At 37.0% G+C, this 20621-nt stretch overlaps 1 protein-coding gene across 3 annotated transcripts in view; it reads left to right on the top strand.

Annotated features, from left to right (window-relative positions):
* Positions 1-15: 15 nt before the first annotated feature.
* PPP4R3B (protein phosphatase 4 regulatory subunit 3B) overlaps positions 16-20621 on the top strand; it is a 67441-nt gene continuing 46835 nt past the window's right edge. For 2 of the 3 annotated variants that reach the window (XM_059187706.1, XM_059187705.1), the window contains exons 1-3: positions 16-577; positions 2094-2149; positions 11975-12073. In XM_059187706.1, coding sequence (XP_059043689.1) covers positions 436-577; positions 2094-2149; positions 11975-12073 — 297 coding nt within the window. In that variant the 5' untranslated portion in view covers positions 16-435. Of the gene's footprint in view, positions 578-2093; positions 2150-11974; positions 12074-20621 lie in introns of those variants that run through there. The other variant, XM_059187707.1, reaches the window with a different exon arrangement.

Here is a 20621-nt window from a genome sequence, read left to right as displayed (position 1 = left end):
AAGCGCGTGCGGAAAGCCGAGGCACCGCGCATTGGGCTCGTCGGCCGCCGTAGCCCCTGCTAGTACAGCCCGTGCGAGCCTGCTGGAGGAGGAAGAGAAAGGCAGAGAGAATCGGGTTACAAGATGGCGGATCTGTAGTAGTTACCGCGGCGGCGGCGGCGGCGGCGGGAGAGCGAGCTCTGGGGGGGGCAAAGGGAGTGGAGGGTGGGTGTGTGCGGAGGTGAAGTGAAAGGTTACCGGGCCTCCGGACAGAGAGGTCTTGGTGACTCTTGTTGCCCCTTCCCGCGACTGAACCTTGGGAGCCATGGTGAACTCGGGCCTTTCCGGAGCCGCCGCCGCCGCTGCCGCCACCGCCGCAACGGTCTCTCAAGAGTGAGGGGCGCGGACGAGGTGAGCGAGGAGGCGGTGGCCGGGGCGGTGGGGACAGCAGCCACCATGTCGGATACGCGGCGGCGAGTGAAGGTCTACACCCTCAACGAAGACCGTCAGTGGGACGACCGAGGCACCGGGCATGTCTCCTCCACTTATGTGGAGGAACTCAAGGGGATGTCGCTGCTGGTTCGGGCTGAATCCGACGGTAAGGTTATTGGAACATAAGATAAGGGGCAATCAGTGCCTCCGGTTTGGGCACAGCCCTGGCGTTTAGGCCCTGGGCCGGGTACGGTTACTACCACATCTTGGGACGGCGCATTGGTTTTGTGCCTGCACTTCTGTACGGTAAAAACAAACTACTTTGTCCGGATATACCCTCAGTCAAACGTTGATTCTGTTCCCCCGCCTCCTGTCCCTATGAAGGGTTTGACCCCTTCCTCTCCAGTCTTCGCCTTTGAGTGAGAACGGAGGAAGCAACGAGAGACAGAATAGTTTTTTTCTCGTCCTAGGGAGCTGACCCTCCCCCTCCCTTTATTTTTTTGTTTTCTTATCCATTATATGTCTATTTCAAAAAGCTTAGTGAAACTTTACTTTCTGAGTGGACTTTTTTTTTTAAGGTTTTATTTATTTGACAGGTAGAGATCACAAGTAGGCAGAGAGGCAGGCAGAGAGAGGGAGGGAGGGGGAAGCAGGCTCCCTGCTGAGCAGAGCACCCCGATGTGGGGCTCCATCCCAGGACCCCGGGATCATGACCTGAGCTGAAGGCAGAGGCTTCATTTAACCCACTGAGCCACCCAGGCGCCCCTGGACTTTTTTTTTTTAAGCCCATTTTTTAAAAACCCGCTTGCCTCAGTCGACAGGTGCTGGGGAAAACCAAAAAGCACCTTTTCCTGCAGTTATTGCAGACTGTTGCCACGATACATGCACGCACAAGCATATCTGTAGTCTAGGATCCCCCCCCCCCCAGGCTGCCTTTGTAGAGGTTGCCATGAAAAAGTGGGTGCTTTACAACCGAAACAAGTTAGGACACCAGTACAGATTGTAAACTTAAATCCGTTGGTTTATTGTACGAGTCATATGTGAAGTATTTTAATTATAAAATGTAGAGCGTAATGAAAACCTTTCTCACTGTAATCTGAACGCCTCGATTTGAGCAGTTATGTGCAGATAATAGAAAAATAACAATCTTAGATTTATTCTTGTACTTTGTACTCTTTACCTTTTGTTTTGAATAGGTATGGACATTTATTTCTATATGAAGTATCCTTCATTTTGTTAAGGAGTAAAGCAAAAATGCCCTTCTGTTATTTGTGTACTAAGTACTTAGATTCCTGTTGTGGTCCTTTGTAATTTGTTTTGTTAAACTGAAAATGCAATAAAATGACTTTGTTAAAAAGAGCTTGGCTTCAAGTAGTCATTTAGACCTCAAAGTTTTCATTTCAATAAAACTTTAATGGACATCTAGTCTCCTTATATTTTGGGTCTGAATGTTGATCTTAGGTGGATTTTTTTTCCTTTAAGGGTTATATATGGGGGATAAGATGGTGTGTTCTATATAAAGCAGAGATCTGAAGAGAAGAACATGAATCAGAATATATTTGATTACTTCTCATGCCTAGCTAGGGGAAGAGAACAAGTTCTTTTCTTTAAATTCATATTCAGATATTTTATTCAGAATTTTACAAATTGAAACTTAACAAATACTATTTTTTATCTTTCAGGATCACTACTCTTGGAATCAAAGATAAATCCAAACACTGCATATCAGAAACAACAGGCAAGTAGTTGTTTATCTTTAATTTGAAAGACTTCATCTGTGATCAAGGAAGTATTAATCTGACAAAGATGGGAAAGCTTTCCTGACAAGAAAAACATGTTTGGTAAACAGAGTTAAACATTCTATGTATTTCCCTATAGGTCAAAAGTTTCAAACTGAGAAAGTCAAAGTTTTTGTACTGGCAGTAATTTATTGTCTTTGAATTGAGCCACTGTTGGTTTATGTTAGAATACAGTGTATTCATTGGTCTTATTTACAGAGAGTCAGGTATCTTTTTTACCCTGTATACTAAGCCTTTTATTCTCAATCACATTGAAGGAAATGACATAAAAGAAAATTAAAGGGGTACTCTTTTTAAAGCAAGGAAAGCCTATTTGTGGTGTGAAATTCAATCCTTTGACTCAAGCAAAGGTAGAGTTTTTGAAATAGAAGCACTTAAATCCTGTTCTTTAATTGTGTATTTTTAATATAATCAGTGGATACTTTATAAAAAGTGTACATTGTCAATCATGTAATATTTTCTGTTAATATTTATTGTCTTATTTAGGAGAAGAAAACCTGTGTTGTATTTTAGTATGCCCAGTTACTTAATCTGGAAATGGTAGTGGTGATTCGACCTTTTCTTCTGTGAATGTTTTCATTTTTATCATGGAAGATTTCAAAATTTATAAATATAGAAAATGTGTGTCTGTGTAACACTACCAAATTTAACAATGTTAACATTATACCATGTTTGTTTCTAATTTTTGTAATGTAGAACACTGTGGATAGAGTTAAAGCCCCCTTTGTGCCCATCTCATTCTATCCATTCTCCATCCTTTATAGGTAACCACTATTCTGAAGTTGATGTATTATTTCTGTATATGCTTATATACTTTATCTGCATATGTATGTATCCATAAATAATATGTAGTGTTTTGTGTGTTTTTAAACTTTACACGGTTGATCTCATGCTCTTACATGTACTCTGATTTTACACTCAGCAATTCATTGGAAGATTTGTTGATGTTAACAATGTAGATTTAGGTTTTTTTTAAAACTGTATAGCATTCTTCTTTTATGATATACACCTATTGTTAGACATTAGGATTATTTCCTGTGTGTGTGTGTGTGGTATGTAAAGTGAGTATGACAGATTTTTGAAGGAAAAGATAAGTTATTTTAGGATTATATTTATATCATCAATACGTACTTCAAGGTCAATGAAAATTTGGATACCCAGAAATACTTCACAGTTGGAAGAATGAAATTATGTCTGTTGCACATCTCGTTATTAGTAAAGGTCTAACTGTTAAACAATTTTTTTGTGTATGCAATACATTCTTAATCATGTCTTTGAAATATTTCAATTTTCAATTAATTTTTTTCCTTCTGCTTAGGAAGTACTGCATGTCTTTGATGGGGAATCAAATTAAACATTTGTCCTGTATTAAACACCTGAAAAATGTTTCCTATACCTTAGACATTTAAGTAAATTTAATTTCTAAGTCAGCCAAGCAGATGGTTATTCTCTGCATGGAATTTTACCAGGTAGCTACTTCTGTTTTATTTTTTGTTGGCCTTCTTTTTTGTGGGGAAAGAAATACTGTTTTGTTATCTTTTTTCCCCCTATCTGCACAAATATAAAATTCTCAGAAACTGTCTTCTTAAATGTGACTTCCTACAAATTAATTATAATATGGGTTCTTCTCAGATTGTATATAAAATTCTTTAATTGTTGTAACTATCAGATCACATATGGTGGAGGTTTGTGTATAAAATAGCCCTCCGACATTTGTCCAAAAGTACATGATATTTCACTAGGAACTTTGGAACATGATTTTCTGTGTAATATTACTCTGCTCGAAAACTTAAGTATTGGAGAAAAAAGTACTTATTTTTAAAACTTTATCCTATTGGGGAAAATGTTTTCTGTAATTAATCATATTTCAATAATATACTATTGGGATTTTTAAGTATTTTTTTCCTAACTGAATTACCTTTACCAAATAACATTAAACTATAAGAGAACTCTGTAGCACTGAAAATAATATGGAAAAGCTTTGTACCTAAGATTGAAAAATGTATAATTGAGGTCACTTGTTTTGTTTTCTTTATTTTTATTTAAATTGAGTGCACTTTTCTAATAGAATCAAAGAGCAATTTAGGAATTCTCTTAAACTTAGTTTCTTTGTTATGGATACAGTTTTTTCACCAAAATCTTGTTCAGTTTGCACTTTTTACCAGATTATACAAATTGGGATTTCCAAGCACAATGATGTTTTTCTGTGTCCATTAGAATTACTTTTTAAATGTCATTGTTTAAGTTATGCAGTGTATTAATCCAGAAAATAACCATTTCCAAAGTTTATATGAAATATATGAATCATTCTGATTTTTAATTTTAAAAAGATTTAAGGGAATGAGAATGTTCATAGTTTATAGGAAATTTTGTTACAAAATACAATGAATAAATTCAAAGAGCACTATTTAAGATTCTTTTTTAACATTGCAGTTCTAAAATGAGCCAAATTCTGAATGATGGGCTCAAAATAAGTTAAAGAATGAGTTGAATTTGAATGTCAAAGGACCCCATATCAATAGGTCATCATTGATTCACAACACTTTCTTGCTTCAGTACTGTGGACTATAGTGAAGTTGTTAATGGGAAGAAGATAAACTTAAAGGAGCTGATAAACTTGTTAAGTGTTTAAATACATTGGAAACAGAAGAGAATGATGATACAGTAGAACATGAAATAGTGTCTAATACATGCCAAAATTTTAAGTTATTTAGAATCCATCCTACGGATCTTGACTAAATCAAAAACAGAGTCATAGAGTTGTATACCTTTCATATTTAATACAGTTTTAATACAATTTGGGTTAATTGGGTTTAGGAAAGAAGTACAGGAAAGTCCCAATCCTTGGTTTTATTGGTAGACAAGATGTAACAGGTGAAACAATTATGTATCGATAATAAACTATCTGATAAAGGGTTTTAACCCAGTCCTTATTGAAAGCTCATGAAAGCATTTAACAGACGAGGCAGTTAGGGCACAGAAAGTTCAAGTTTCTTGACTGAGATTTTACAGCAGGTATGAACCAACACAGAATTTATATAAAGCAGTTTTATTCCACAGACTTGGACAGTAGAAAATTTTAAAAAGGAAAGATTAATTTGAACTAGAATTTTAAAGAAAAATTTCACTCTCCCTGATGGTGTCTGTTGAAGGAATTGTGATAGGTAAGGAAATAGTACACCTGACACAAAAGTTATTAAGGCTCTTGGCAGCAGAGGTTTCTTATTTGTGAGCTTGGTTTACTACACAAAAGGGAGCTATTCTAGATTCTTTTTTTTTTTTTTTTTTTTTTAAGAATTTATTTATTTATTTGACAGAGATCACAAGCAGGCAGAGAGAGAGAGGAGGAAGCAGGCTCCTTGCTGAGCAGAGAGCCCAACGCGGGACTCGATCCCAGGACCCTGGGATCATGACCCGAGCCGAAGGCAGTGGCCTAACCCACTGAGCCACCCAGGCACCCCATATTCTAGATTCTTGAGTAGGGGCTTAACATGATGAAAATGATACTGCGTTTAGGAAGCAAGTGTGGCAATGTTATGAATAATGAATTGGGGGTAGAGAGGGAATAAGAGCTTTAGGAAGCAAGACTTTTTGTTATAATTCAGATGCAGGAAAATGAAAATCCGTTCAGTGTAGTAAATGGAATTGTAAAGAAGAAGTAGAGCTCCAGTATATTAACAAGAAAGTGCTGGAAGATTTGGAGAATGATTAAATATGACAGAGAAGGAATCAAGGATCACTAGTAGTGTTTTCAGTCTTGGGGCCAGGGAAATGATGGTTCTATCCAGAAACTGAGAAGGTGACAAGAAAGCAGGTCATTTGGCTAGTGACTTGTATATTTCAAAAAAGCAAAAATCCCTTTTTATTTATTTTGGATAGATAATACATTCACATCTTTAAAAATTTAGAAAGTATTTGGTGAAGTCTCTTCCACTCTGAACTCCATCCATAGTTTCCCTTGCTAGAGGCCACCAGTATTGCCAGTTTCTTGCGTATCTCCTAGAGGTTTTATGCATGTGTAAACAACTAGGTATATAGTCACATACACATTTTCCCTTTTGTTGGCATAAATGGTAGCATACTATATACTGTTCTGTTATCTTTGGTTTGGATTTTTTTTTTCCACCCCTTCTCCACCTGTGGTTTAGATTTTTAAAGTTGAAAATCTTTTGAATATTTTCAGCAGAAGAATGACATGATCCAAAATAGTAACATCAGTGTGTGGAATTGAAGAGAGGCAATTACTGGGAGAGTAGTTGAGAGATCACAGCATAATCGAAGCAAGATACAATGTTGAACTGGGTTAGGGTGAGGTCAGTAAAGATGGAAAGAGGCGGATGGATTTGAGATACGTGTATATATAGAAGATAGAATTGACAGGACATGCTGCTGGGTTAGGTATTTGGTTTACAGGAAGAAGATCTAGTCAAGAGGAAGAATAAGCAATTGGAAAGAGTAGAGAATCAGGAAAGTGTGTTGTCTTGAAACAAAGGGAGAACAGGATTTTGTTAAGGAGAGAGGCAGTCCATGAATGGCTGTTCTTATCCTTCAAAGGTAAGATTGAGACTATTCTAGGTTTTAGCTAGAAGAACATTTGCCAAGATAAAGGTGGAGTTGAAAGTTTTGAATGCTGAGTTGAAATAACAGCATGGATTTATAATGAGTAGAGTCTACTCTAGCTATAGATCACAAGCATGAGTGGAGGACGTGAATTAATAGATTGGAAAGGTTGGGCAGTAATGGATGAGTGGAGGACGTGAATTAATAGATTGGAAAGGTTGGGCAGTAATCTAGGCAGTAATGGATGTTCTGGGTGGTGTTTTGGAATGGGACTAAGGAGAAATCCTTGGATATCAGATGAAGAGGGTTCTTACATAGTAGTCCAGATAGATGCCTAGATAAATACAGTTCCTCTGGGCGGGAGGTTAGGAAGCAAATTGTTGAGAACTTTGTGTTCTTTTAGAATTGTTTACATTTTTTTATGGGGCATAGTAGGAGGGACATGGGTTTAGAGCTAATACTGTTAATTAAGTTTTTTATTTCATTATTTCAAATCTCCTGAGCAAATTTTCTTTGGATCTTACCTTTTAAATGAAGATACTACCTATGTCATGTAATAGTTGTGAATTAATGTATGAAAATGCTTCAGCATGGTATGTGACAAATAAGCTCAATAAGATAACTGTAGTCATAATAATCTCATCAGTCCTACTCCTCTTTTCCAGTGAGGAAAGAAAAATCAAAGAGGTTAAATACTGTGTTGAGTCACGGAAATAGTGGACAGTGAAACTGAGTGGTGCTCAGGTCCTAATGCTAGTCTGGGGTTATTCCCATTATACCCAAATATATTTGGATTTTAGGAAGATACTAGTATTGTTTTTAGCAATAGCATCATGTCTGTTTTAGACTGTATGTTATGCCATACTATATTTTAAAAATCCACCTCAGAATAAGTTGAGGTCAAATACCCATTAAAGTAGAGAACTAGATGTTGCATCATATTTCTGGTTAATCACACTAATTTTCAGACTTCTAAATTGATTTTGAATCTGCAAATCAAAATCTACAAATCTGATTATTTCTCTTCTCCCTTTTAAAAAAAAATAAGCGATCCTTTTGAAAAACTTCAGCTCTGTCTGTATTGAATTTTATCAGTGTTGGGGCAAAGATAGGATCTTGACAGCAGTAGGATCTCAAATATTTCACGAGTAGAGTTCATTCATGTTAATGCACTAGAGAGGTAGACTGACAATGATAATCCATTGGTCTGTTACACTATTGTAAATGTGTCACAGGTGGCTTTGTGAGTATAATGTAAAACCTAGAGACCCTTTCCATAGAAAAGATGTTAAAAGCACCCAGTTTTAAATACAGTTCTAAGGTATGATTTACACCTTGAATTAAGAACCTTTGATTTAAACAGTATTCACCTCAAGAATGTATTTTTAATATTTAAGATCAGAAGTGACCATTTCTTATAATAAAACTACGTTGTGAGAATCTGATTCAGTAAAAGCTAAATTATCAAGCCTCTCCAGCTCATGTCTTAACTTCCATCCTAGTGTTAGACTTAATCACCTTTCTTATTTTTTTAAAGGACCGAACCAAATAAAATTGACTTTTTCTATTCTCCCTGCAGGCTCATTTTAAATCTGATTTCCATGGGGATATAGTGGTGGTTAAATGTTCAGTTGGTAGAGAAAAACTCATAAGCTTCTCTTAGTTTAAACAGGCATTAATAATGTCCCAAAGATTTGTGTGTCACACACAAATGAGCAAAAAATATAATACAAAGGGCACAGCATTTTGAAACAGACATTACATCTAAAACTGAGTTTGACTTTGGGATATGTAAGAAACCCTGCCTTTTGACACTTTTTGTTTTGTTTAAAATGTTCTTATGCCACCTTTGTGCTCTCTTACCTAGGAGCTTTTACTGTGACCTTTGTGATAAGCAGTTATTAGAAGTACTTCTTAGGGTTGTATTTTTTTTTTTTTTTAATTGAAATAGTAGGTTTCCAGGGAGGGGAAGAAGAAAGGATGGGATTTGTAACCCATTTTGAGTAGATTTTATAGAGCTGGAAAGTGCTTGCTCTGATGGCAGTTCCCTATCCTCTGTAACCAGCCAGAGATACACTTAGGTGATGTTTTCAAATTTGACTTAACAAAAGAATTATCGGAGACCCTTGTTAAAAATAAGAATTTGGGGCTTCACTCCAAGGAAGCATGGGAATTTGTATATGTAACCATCACCCAAGGTCAGTCCTCTTTATATTGAAAAAGGATTCTGAATATAAATCCCATTTAGTTTCTGGGGTTTTGACTGGCATAGGGAGAAGACTTAACATTAAGAAGAAACAAACAAGAAAATTTTGAAGAAGGGGACTTAATTACTTTTAAGTCAGACTTGATAGCTTACTGGGACTTCTGCTCAGAAGATAGATGGGAACCAAATTGGAAAGGGCCCTGGGTGCCTGGATAAAGTACTCTGGATTTCATCCTGTTGTACTAGTGATCTCCAAGATGGAATGCACATTATATATAAAGCTTTGAGATTTGAGAAGAAGCCTGCTTAGATATTTTAATCAAAAGAAGAAATTGACTTCTGCTAATACTTAATAAGCAAGTGGTCAGAAGTTTAAAAAAAAAAAAAAAAAAGACATGGTATTCTAAAAGTAACACTTCCATAAAAAGGTTCCCTAACTACTGTGAATTATGGTAGCCTGCACGTGTAGATAACTATTTATAGATATTTTCCAATTTAAGCTGACCTGTAACCCTAATAAAATGAACATACGCCTTAAAAAGGCCTGAAAGCAATAATGTAAGTAGAAATGAACATGATAATGGTAAAACTGACATCTATACTCCTTGTTAATCTGTCAGCAAGTAATAATGCAGAAACAATGGTAAAATCTCACGTAGGTGCCTGTGTGGCTCAGTTGGGTGTAGATGCCTTCAGCTTGAGTCATGATTTCAGGGTCCTGGGATGGAGCCCCATGTTGGGTTTCCTCTGCCTCTCTTCCCTGATTGTGTGCTCTCTCTCAAATAAAGAAAATCTTTAAAAAAAAAAAAAAATAGATCTCACAAGAAGTTGCTCTTCCCCCCCAAATTCAGAATTATTAGAAGGATGGTATTAAAGATTTGTATCTACTGGATTTGTATCTACAGATTTGTATCTACTGTCATTTGTGTGTATATACTGTGCCCTAAGTGTATATTGGGTATTAAAATGCTAATAATGATATGGAGCCCAAACAGTTCAAACGTTTTTAAATGTTGCTTATTTTATCTTTATATAAAGGTTTTTATTTCTATTTTAGTGTGTGTTTTATAGAGCATTGCTGTACTAATATTCCTGAGTGTAATGTATAAATAATTCAAGACATACAAATAGAGTACTGGAGATTGCTGTTTGAAGCAGAGCTCTAAGAAGTTGACTCTGGTTGAGTAAAGTACATGAGCCTGAGTGTGTTTCCTAGACCTTTAACCAGAGGAGCTTTGTCTTTATATCTTCTTTATTACTTGAAGATTCTTTTCTTTCTTTCTTTCTTTCTTTCTTTTTTAAGATTTTTTTTATTTATTTGACAGACAGGGTTCACAAGTAGGCAGAGAGAGAGGAGGAAGCAGGCTCCATCCCTGGACCCTGGGATCATGACCTGAACTGAAGGCAGAGGTTTTAACCCACTGAGCCACCCAGGCACCCCTTGTTATTTGAAGATTCTTAGTAAAATTTTGCTTGTAAAAAGAGTTCTGCTGGGTTTTTTTGTTTTTGTTTTTAAAGGTTTCAAAACCTCTTCTGTATATGGCAGGAGCCACAGAAAGTTTTTGTTTTATCTTATTTTTTATTTATTTTTGAATGTGAAATACATTTTTCTTTGTTACACAGCTAGAAAATGTAGAATTTTTAAAAAATATTTTTATTTATTCATTTGAGAAAGAGAGTGCAAACAGAGGGGAGATGTAGAGGGAGAAGCAGGCTCCCTGCTGACTTGGACGCCTGATGTGGGGCTTGATCCCAGGACCCCAAGATGACAACACAAGCCAAAGGCAGATGCCCAACCAACTGAGCCCCCCAGGTGCCCCATGGAAAGTTTTTAAATGAAAGGAGTTACCTGATAAAATTTTAGAATATATGATTAGCAAATTTTCCTTCCAAGGAGCACAGCCAGGCAGAAGAGAGAACACAGTTTTCCAGTTGTTTTTCTTACCTGATTAAACAGCAGATAAGTATTAATCTGAGACCTGGATTAACTGAAGGATATTTTTCCTTTAAAGATTAAAGCTATCAAAGTTTTAAAGTGTTTTGATTTTGAAGACTTTATCTGAGACCCTTTTTAGTATTACATATTTTAATATCAGGCCACAATATTTAGAAGGATTAGATGAACAATCATTAGTTATAAGGTATTTTTATAGATTATATACTTGGTAATTAGGATGTAAACGTGTATATTTTCTTTTTTTTTTAAACATGTATTTTCTGAAAGTCAAAGTTTTAATCATACTAAACTTCCGTTGTTACATATCCTTAAAAAACTGTCCATTTCATTGAGTGTTGCATAATGATTTTTTGTGTTTAGATGTGTCTGTGTTTTAAACCCAAACTTTGGTTTTTAATAAAGGGGTTGACAACTTTTTCCTAAAAGCTTAACTGACTTTTTGTTAGTGGTAAAATTAGGGACATTAGTAGAAAAACACCTGAACCCCTAACTTCTTTACAAACTAAGCTGCTGAAGTGTTGGTAATACTTAGAGCTAGAGTATATTCATTTCATCATTGTTTTGAATTTTTTCATATCTTGAAGGCTTTTCCAGATTCAGAGGAGAAAGGCAGTAGAGGATTCAAATGTCTACATTACAGCTTGGCCAAGAGTGGCTAAATTTTCCACTCGACATTATCTTGGTAACCTGAGCTAGAGCCTGCTAAGCTCTATGTTTTAATATTTTATATTAAATAAATTTATATTAAAAACACATAAATAAAAGTATATATTTTAATATTTAATAAATAACAATAATTTTTGTTTCAGAAAATAGCTCAATGTCATTTTAATACCCAAACTGTTCCATTGCCAGTATATTACTAAGTTTCAAAGGCTAGCAAAATAGTTATATTGTATTGATTGAGTGTACATTAATTACACTCATCAGAGGGCATTTGTCATTACTATGCTTTTTCCTGTTCTCTTGATTTTTACTTCGTAGTTATTTCTTTTTTAGCTCTTCTAGTGTGATGATGTAAAAATCTTTATTTTTAAACAGGATACGTTAATTGTTTGGTCGGAAGCTGAGAACTATGATCTGGCTCTAAGTTTTCAGGAAAAAGCTGGCTGCGATGAGATTTGGGAAAAAATTTGTCAGGTAAGGTTCTTTAAATAATATTAGTTTAAGTTTGCATTCTTGACTTTTTTTCATTTTTACCTGAAAGAATATATTAGAATGTGGAGAGAGCATGTGTTTATCACTTTAAAGTTCGATAGAATATATTCATAATTAATAAAAGATCAGTAAATAATTAAGTTCTAAGTCTTTGAGGTTTTTCTTTAAAATTTGGTCACCTGCTTACCTCATGTTTATGAATACTGTGTGCCAGACACTAATGATTGAAAGTGCTCATGACTTCAGTTCTAAAAGAATTTATAATACGGCAGAATATAAGATAGGTGGTAACTCTCAGGTACCTGGAACTTTTTTTTTTAGGATTTATTTTTAGAGAGGGATACAGGAAGCACACAGGTGGAAGGAACGGCAGGAGAGAAACTCTCATGCAGTCCCCACACAGATCCCAACATAAGGCCCAATCCCATAACCCTGAGATCATGACCTGAGCTAAAACCAAGAATCAGATGCTCAACCCGCTGTGCCACCCAGGCACCCCTAGCTCTTTTTTTTTTTTTTTTAATTGGTTTTTATTTTAGGGGCACCTGGGTGATGCATTCAGTTAAGCATCTGCTTTCAGCTCAGGTTATGATCCCGGGGACCTGGGATCAAGCCCTGCTTCATGCTCCCTGCTCAGCCAGGAGCCTGCTCCTCTATCTCCCTCTGCTCCCTGCCCCTAGTGCACCCTCACACACTCTGTGCCTGCTCTCTCTCTCTCAAATAAATAAATCTTAAAAAGGAAAGTTTTAATTTTAGAAGTTCAGATTTATAGAAAATACAGAGAGAGTTTTTGTGTACTTTCTCCCTGACACCTTCTCCTCCAGTTCTTCCTGTTAATAGTCTCTTATATTTGTAGGATACACTGGTCATAATTGATGAGTTAATATTCATACGGTGTTATTGTTCGTTATTATTATTCCTCATACATTATTATTAGCTAAAGGCTATCTTTTATTCAGATTTCCCCAGTTTATTTCACTTATTTATTTTCTTAGAGAGTGAGTGTGTACAGTTGAGCATAGTAGGGGCAGAGAGAGAGAGAGAGAATCTTACGCAGTCTCCATGTCCAGCATAGAGCCCAACTCGGGGCTCAAGTTTATGACCCTGAGATCATGATCTGAGCTGAAATCAAGAGCCAGTTGCTTTAACCAGTTGAGCCACTGATTGAGCCACCCAGTCATCCTAGTTTTCCTCAGTTTAAGACGTAGTGTCCTTTTTCTATTCCAGGATTCCATTCAGTATACCATACTACATTTAAGTATGTTTCCTTAGGCAGATACAGTCTGTGACAGCTGGTAACTGGAATTTTAAATTAACCGTAGCATTTTAACTATTATTTTCTGTAAATCGGATCACTTTTTCAACAGTTGCCTAATGTAATATTCTGTTCTAGTGTTTTTGACTCTTGTCATTTTCACTTCTATCAGCTTTTCTTTATAGTGATTCTGATTACTGAAGGTTCTTGAGTTAGTTTTAATGCATCTGACCACAGTAATTCTTTTCCTTAGTCTTCTCAGTAACATTGCCACACAGTGCAAGAAAGTATAATATGAACGTTCTCATTCTATATAAAGCTTATTTAATGGCTGGCTCTAGGTCACAAATCTAAACTGGAGGTAGATGGTTTGTTTCTTTCCACCTCATATCTTACTAGGTATGTATCAGGTATTAATGGAGCGTTATTAGTATGCACTATTAAATAGAAGAATTTCCATTGATGAATAGGTGAAAACACTGGTAAATATGATTTTGCTAAATATGTAAATTTAAAATATACATAAGAATATAACACAGATTGTTTCGTTATTACTTTGCCTTTGTATTTTGCCTGTCTTTAAACTTATGGGCGGTGATGAAGAGAAGGTCCTCATACTTATTCTTGTGTGCTCTCCACAAGATTGAGATTGAATTTTATGTTTGCCAAGTTTTCTGTAAAGTGAGATGTAAGACTTAAAAATGATCTCGGTTGCAGATTCAGACACATGCAGTCCACAAAACTTGCTGCTCTGTTCTGGATTCAGGAAACCTTAATCATGCATGCATTCATCTATAAAATGAGGGGAAAAAACTGGTCCATGAAAAAGTGAAAGCATGCTGAAGGATACAAAACTTCAAAAAGAAAAGAGGGAAACACTACTGTTCAGAGTATTAATAGTATAGGGGCGCCTGGGTGGCTCAGTGGGTTAAAGCCTCTGTCTTCAGCTCAGGTCATGATCCCAGGGTCCTGGGATCAAGCCCCACATCAGGCTCTCTGCTCACCAGGGAACCTGCTTCCTCTTCTCTCTTTTCCTGCCTCTCTGCCTACTTGTGATCTCTGTCTGTCAAATAAATAAATAAAATAAATCTTTTTTTAAAAAAAAGATATATAAAGATTAAACTTTTTATTATAAGTTCCTGAAAAATGATACTTTGTTTTGTAATCTCCCTCCTCCAGTAGTGTGGCAACTGGCACATGTTGTGTGTGTGCTCAGCACATATTTAAAGAATGAATGAATAAGATAGAAGATAAACATCTTACTTAGAACTAAGATGTTAGGGCTCCTGGGTAGCTCAGTCAGTTACGCGGCTGCCTTCAGCTCAGGTCATGATCCCATAATCTTGGGATCGCGTCCCTCATCGGCATCCCTGCTCATCGGAGGGTCTGCTTCTCTCCCTCTGCCTCTTCCCCTTTCCCTGCTTGTGCTTGCTCTCTGTCTCTCGCTTGTTCTGTGTCAAATAAATAAAATCTTTGAAAAAAATAAAATTAAAAAAAAAAGAAGTAGGTTGTTGGATTACATTTCTCCTGAAACATATATTTATATGGTGGATGGTATTTCAGCATATTACATTATGCCTACTCCCCTCCCACATATCAGCATGTACTGTTTAATATTAATTCCTGGATCTATATATATATTCTGAAGACTTGGTACATTTGTCCTAGAAAGTTTTGCTGAAATTTGTTTACTGTTTTTCACTCGTGTTTTTTAAGAGTTCCTACAGCAACTGTCAGATTCGCTTTTTTTTTTTTTTTTTTTTGGTGAGAAAGACTCACAAAACTCCACAAAGCTGTTATATTTATCATTACAGTTTATTACAGTGAAATGATACAAATGATACAGATTAAAATTACCAGTGGGAGAAGGCACATAGGGCAAAGTCTGGGGCAGTTCCAGGCTTGAGCTTCCAGTTTTCTTTCTCAGGATACTTACGCAGACAGCACTTACTTCCAACAATGTTGTGTGGCAACCTGAACATAGTATTGCTGACCAGAGAAGCTTACCCCAACCTTTGTGTCCAGTTTTTCACTGGCTGTTAGTCCTATAAGCAGGCTGACTGCCCTGTGATAGACTTTAGTTTCCAGCACCTCCCCAGGTTGAGCTGATACTGTGTGGTCCAAGACCTCCACTATAAACCACCTAGTTACCCACACACAGAATGTCTGGCATAGCCCAGTGCTCCCAGGTGAACAGAAAACACTCATGTCAGACAGGATATTAAAAGTGCATAGAGGTTACCTCTCAGGAGTTAGGCAAGAGCCAGATCTTTTCTTTAGGCAAGACTAATCCTTAACTGCAAAGGCCACCCCTTGCCAGGACTCTCATAGCAAAATGATTATATTTGTCTAAGCATCTATATTTAGTACAGCGTTTATATGACAGAGCAAATATCAGTATGAATGTGCTTAATATTTAGAGGAGCCATTTTAGGGTAGGGATATATTTAAAGAAACAGGTTATCTGTCTGATAAAGCCATGATTTACTTTTTTTTTTTTTTTTTTAAGATTTTATTTATTTATTTGACAGAGCTCACAAGTAGGCAGAGAGGCAGGCAGAGGGAGAGGAAGGGAAGCAGGCTCCCTGCTAAGCAGAGAGCCCAACGTGGGGCTCAATCCCAGGACCCTGGGACTATGACCTGAGCAGAAGGCAGAGGCTTTAATCCACTGAGCCACCCAGGTGCCCTGCCATGATTTACTTTTTATATTTCATACTGATTGCTCATTTTCCTCCTTGATTTATTGCAGTTTGTACCTTACGATAAACTTGTACAGAAGTATTTAGCATAGAAATCAACTGACAGTTAACAAAATCCATTTCTTCCTTGTGCCAGTCATTTTCTATCAGCATTGATGTTGAGGAGGCTTTAACTCAGTTTCCCAGTATTAATATTAGAGTAAAATTATGAGGCTTATGTGCCTAAGGTAGTGGGAGCAACAGTGCTAGTATTATACCATATTGCAGTATGGTAGTAGATGTAACCTGAAAAGGAGGAGTCTGGCACATTACTAGAATTGTTAACAGTCATTAACAATTGTTTCAGTTCATCAGGTTTATTTACAGGCCTCCATTCAACCTTGTTAAGTCCCAGGAATAGGTGATTTTAGCAAACATGGCTTTTACCCTTCAAGCATCTGATACAGTTGAGCTAAGAGAATATCATCTCTTGCTCCCATCCTTTCTTGAGGGTCTAGTGTTAATATTGGATTTCTCTTATTGCTTTACCCATTTGTTCATTCCTTTGCCCTTGGTTACTATTTCTTCTTATATGTCACTGATTTTTACTCACACTTTTCTATCTTTGGAAGGGGTGTTAGATTTGGCCACTTTGCTGGTCCAGGAAGCTTAATTTTGTACTAAACTACCGAGTACTGTGCCTTTTTTTTTTTTAAGATATTTTTAAATTTATTTGAGAACGAGAGAGCATGAGTGGGTTGGAGGGAAAGGGAGAAGCAGACCTGTTGAGCAGAGAGCCTGACATAGGGCTCAATCCCAAGACCCTGAGTTCATGACCTGAGCCGAAGGCAGATGCTTAACCTGAGCCACCCAGGTGCCCCATGTACTGTATGTTTTAAATGCATGTTGCTGAATATACATTTAGTTTATCGCTTCTCACAACTGCCTGGTATTCCACAGAACCATATGCTGTTTTACTTTCCATTTCTGAGACGTCATTGCTGACCTTTGAAAAAACAACTTTAATTTCAATAAAAATCATATTACTCAGTCACTTCTTAACTCCTTATAGTGAGAAAGTAAAACAACTCTGAAAAGTATGATAGCTCAGAGGACAATAAATTTCTTAAGGGGAGTGGTGAATAATAGTAATTGTTTTTGTCTTAGATAAAGATTTGTTACTAGTCATTAGAGTCATTCACTTTCTAAACATTGATACCATATTTTGAATTGTCCCTTTGGTGGGGCAAGGCACCACTGTAAGATTTAGAACAGGGAGTTGTGTGCCTATGTGTCACAAATGGGTGAAGGGCAGCTGTGACAAAAGGAGGGAGAGGATTGAGCATGGCATGTGGGAAAGCCTCAGAAGGCCACACAAAGATGCAAACAGTCACTCTACTTATGTCTCTGTGAGCTGCTACCATAGAGTACCAGGGTATAAGTCGCTGGTATCCACCTTGGCCCTCATTAGTGCTTAATGCCCCAAAAATGTGGGATCTCTGTTAGGTCTCTATAAATTTTTTGGCTTTACTCAGATTCTTTTATGTGTGGAAGAACTTATAAAAAGAGCTAAGATAATTTCTGTATATGTAGCTCTTAGAAAGCATAAAGTCAAAGGTACATATGGAAGCATTAACCTCGGAAAATGGGAAGGTAGGGGCATTTTTCTGGAAAGAAATTAAGAAAAAGTGAAAATAAGTTGTGAGATGAAGAAGGGTGTTAGAGTACGTTAAATAACAGGGGTCTCTTTTTTCAAAGGAAAAATTCTGTCTCCTGAGATTTAAAGGAGAAAATAATAGTGTTTGACACTTAAAAGGGGAGAAAAATTAGAGCAACAGCTATAAGGAAGTAAGCTAGAAGTGTGGAAAAGAAATTTCTGTTGAGAACCCTACTGATAGTGTAAATTTTTTTTTAACACACTCAGCACAATTAGTTGACAGACTCGTGCCACAGTTGGGTGACTGATTTGTGCCACAGAAGGGAGAATGTTAAAGTCTGATTGTGTTACAGTAACAAACTCCTAAAATATCAGTGGCTCCCAACAAAAGTTTGTTTTTCCCTAATGCTATTTGACCAATGAGTGACAGGGTTGGACTGAAAGAGGTTGTGCTTACCACATCCACTTAGGGACCCAGGTTGATAGAGGATTCATTTTACTACTTCCAGGATCATTGCAAAGTGAGAATGAAAGGGGGCAAGTCAGAGCATTGGCTTTTAAAAAGTTCTTCCAGAAGTTACACATGACACTTTTCCTTACAGTTCATTGGCCAAAACAAATCCGCAATTACATATAACTTCATGGAAACAAGGAACTCGTGCCACAAAAGGGAGAGAACCAGAAATACTTGATGAACAGCATTATTGACATCCAGTCACTTGGGTTTATGTGGGATTGACAGATCATATCAGGGAGTATTAAATTTAGGAGAGCGTCCAGGAAGCTTATAGGAGTAATCCTGGATAACATAGAAGTGGACGTACTATAACCTTGTAAATGCTTTGTAGCTGTGCTTTTAATTCTGAAACATGCAGACTAAATTCATTCGAACTGTGAGTTAAAAGATTTTATTCATAAGTCATCTCTACACCCAACCTGGGACTTGAATTCATAACCCCAAGATCAAGAGTTGCACACTCCACAGACTGAGCCAGCCAGACGCCCCCCTTCTGATTTCTTATTCTTTCGTTATAACCTATGTTTCTTCTCTCTTTCTTCCCCACTTTGTACTCTACTTCTGTTTCTTAGGTTACCGTCAGAGTCTTCTGGCTTTAAGTGTTACCCTAATACGTGTTATCCTAATACCAAATTTCTACCTTCTGACCTACTCGTTTTCCAGAGTAGTATATCTACAGATTTAGTTGCCAGCTGGGTATTCAGTTGCCTCACTTAATAGAACTCAACTTTTACTAACCACTCCTCTCCCATACTATCAGTTTTTATTAAAGGAGCCATAATCTTCCCAATGACAGATTTAAAACTATAGGGTCATTGTGGTTCCTTCTCTCTTTTGTCCCTTATCAGTCCCACCATCACTATCCAAATTCACTTGTTCATGTAGACTTTGGAATAGCACCCTAAATTATCTATATTCTCAAATTGATTCCAAACACCTGATGCCCAGTTGACTTTTCTAAAGGACAGTGCTGCACATTTACATCCCTGAACAATAACTGCAAGTGTTCTAGCTTGACTTTCTATAATCTGGCTTTAATCTACATTTCTTTTTTTCCTTTTTTTTTTTTTTTAAGATTTTTATTTATTAATTTGACAGACAGAGATCACAAGTAGGCAGAGAGAGGGCAGAGAGAGAGGGGAAGCAGGCTCCCTGCTGAGCAGAAAGCCCGATGTGGGGCTCTATCCCAGGAACCTGGAATCATAACCTGAGCTGAAGGCAGAGGCTTTAACCCACTGAGCCACCCAGGCACCCCCTTTTTCTAGAAGGAGAAGCAGATTCCCTGCTGAACAGGGAGCCTGATGCAGTCCTCGGTCCTAGGACTCAATCCTGGGACTCCAGAATCATGACCTGAGCTGAAGGCAGATGTTTAACCGACTGACCCACCCAGGAACCCCAATCTACATTTCTAATTTTGCTGTTTGCTATATGCATGTCACGTTTCCATATGTCTGCCTCTACTGTTCCCTTTGCATTTTGCATGCCTTTATCCTCATCTGAATCGTACTCATCTTTGAAAGTACAGATGCCACTTTGAAGATCTCAAATACTCCTGCTTTTATGATTTCTTCTTATAGTCTCTCCTCACCACTCTCTGTACTCCCAAGAGCTGGAAGGAATTTCCTCTCTGAATTTCCATGGTATTTTATCTGAACGGCTCTTATGACTTTGTTACCCACCCTTTCTCTTATATTTATGTGTCATTCTCCCTAAGTCCAGCAACTCTGTTGAGGACTCAGAAGTAAAAGTACTTTAGGAGAAAAAGTATCCTTTATGCACCAGTATATCTGTCTACTTCCTCTAAGTTCTTAGGACTTTTTTCATGTTGTTTTGGCGGATTTGGAAATTTCTGGAGGTTTTTCATCTCTAGATATTTGGATATATTGAGGTGAAAAGAGGATAATTATACTCTTATGTTAGGAATTAGAAGAAATTTATAAAGAATAAAGTTTTTCTGTTAGTCATTATAGAAATCATTATAGAAAACTTGTTATAAGTTAGCCATGCTTTTGTTGAGCTGTCAACATGAATCATAAAAGTTTTTTAGTATGTTTTCTAGATATTATAACTTGGAGATTTTATCACAGATGTTAAATGAATGCCAGTTTTTAAAGGATATTCTTTTTTATTTTTTTTGAAAGATTTTATTTATTTGAGAGAGAGAAAGCACAAGAGCAGGGTGTGAGGGGCAGAGGGAGAAGCAGACTCCCCACTGAGCAGGGAGCCTGATGGGAGGCTCATTCCTGGAACTCTAGGATCATGACCTGAGCCAAAGGCAGATACTTAACTGACAGAGCCACCCAGGCACCCCAAGAATATTCTTTGTTTTTTAGAGCAGTTGTAGGCTCATAGCAAAAGCAACTATTTGTCCAAAAGTGAATTTCAAAAGTAATTTGAGGGAATCTTATCACTATTGACTATAC

The sequence above is a fragment of the Mustela lutreola genome, chromosome 9 (assembly GCF_030435805.1).
Source record: "Mustela lutreola isolate mMusLut2 chromosome 9, mMusLut2.pri, whole genome shotgun sequence".
In the NCBI taxonomy this organism is placed as follows: Eukaryota; Metazoa; Chordata; class Mammalia; order Carnivora; family Mustelidae; genus Mustela; species Mustela lutreola.
This window is presented reverse-complemented; position numbering and strand designations above follow the sequence as displayed.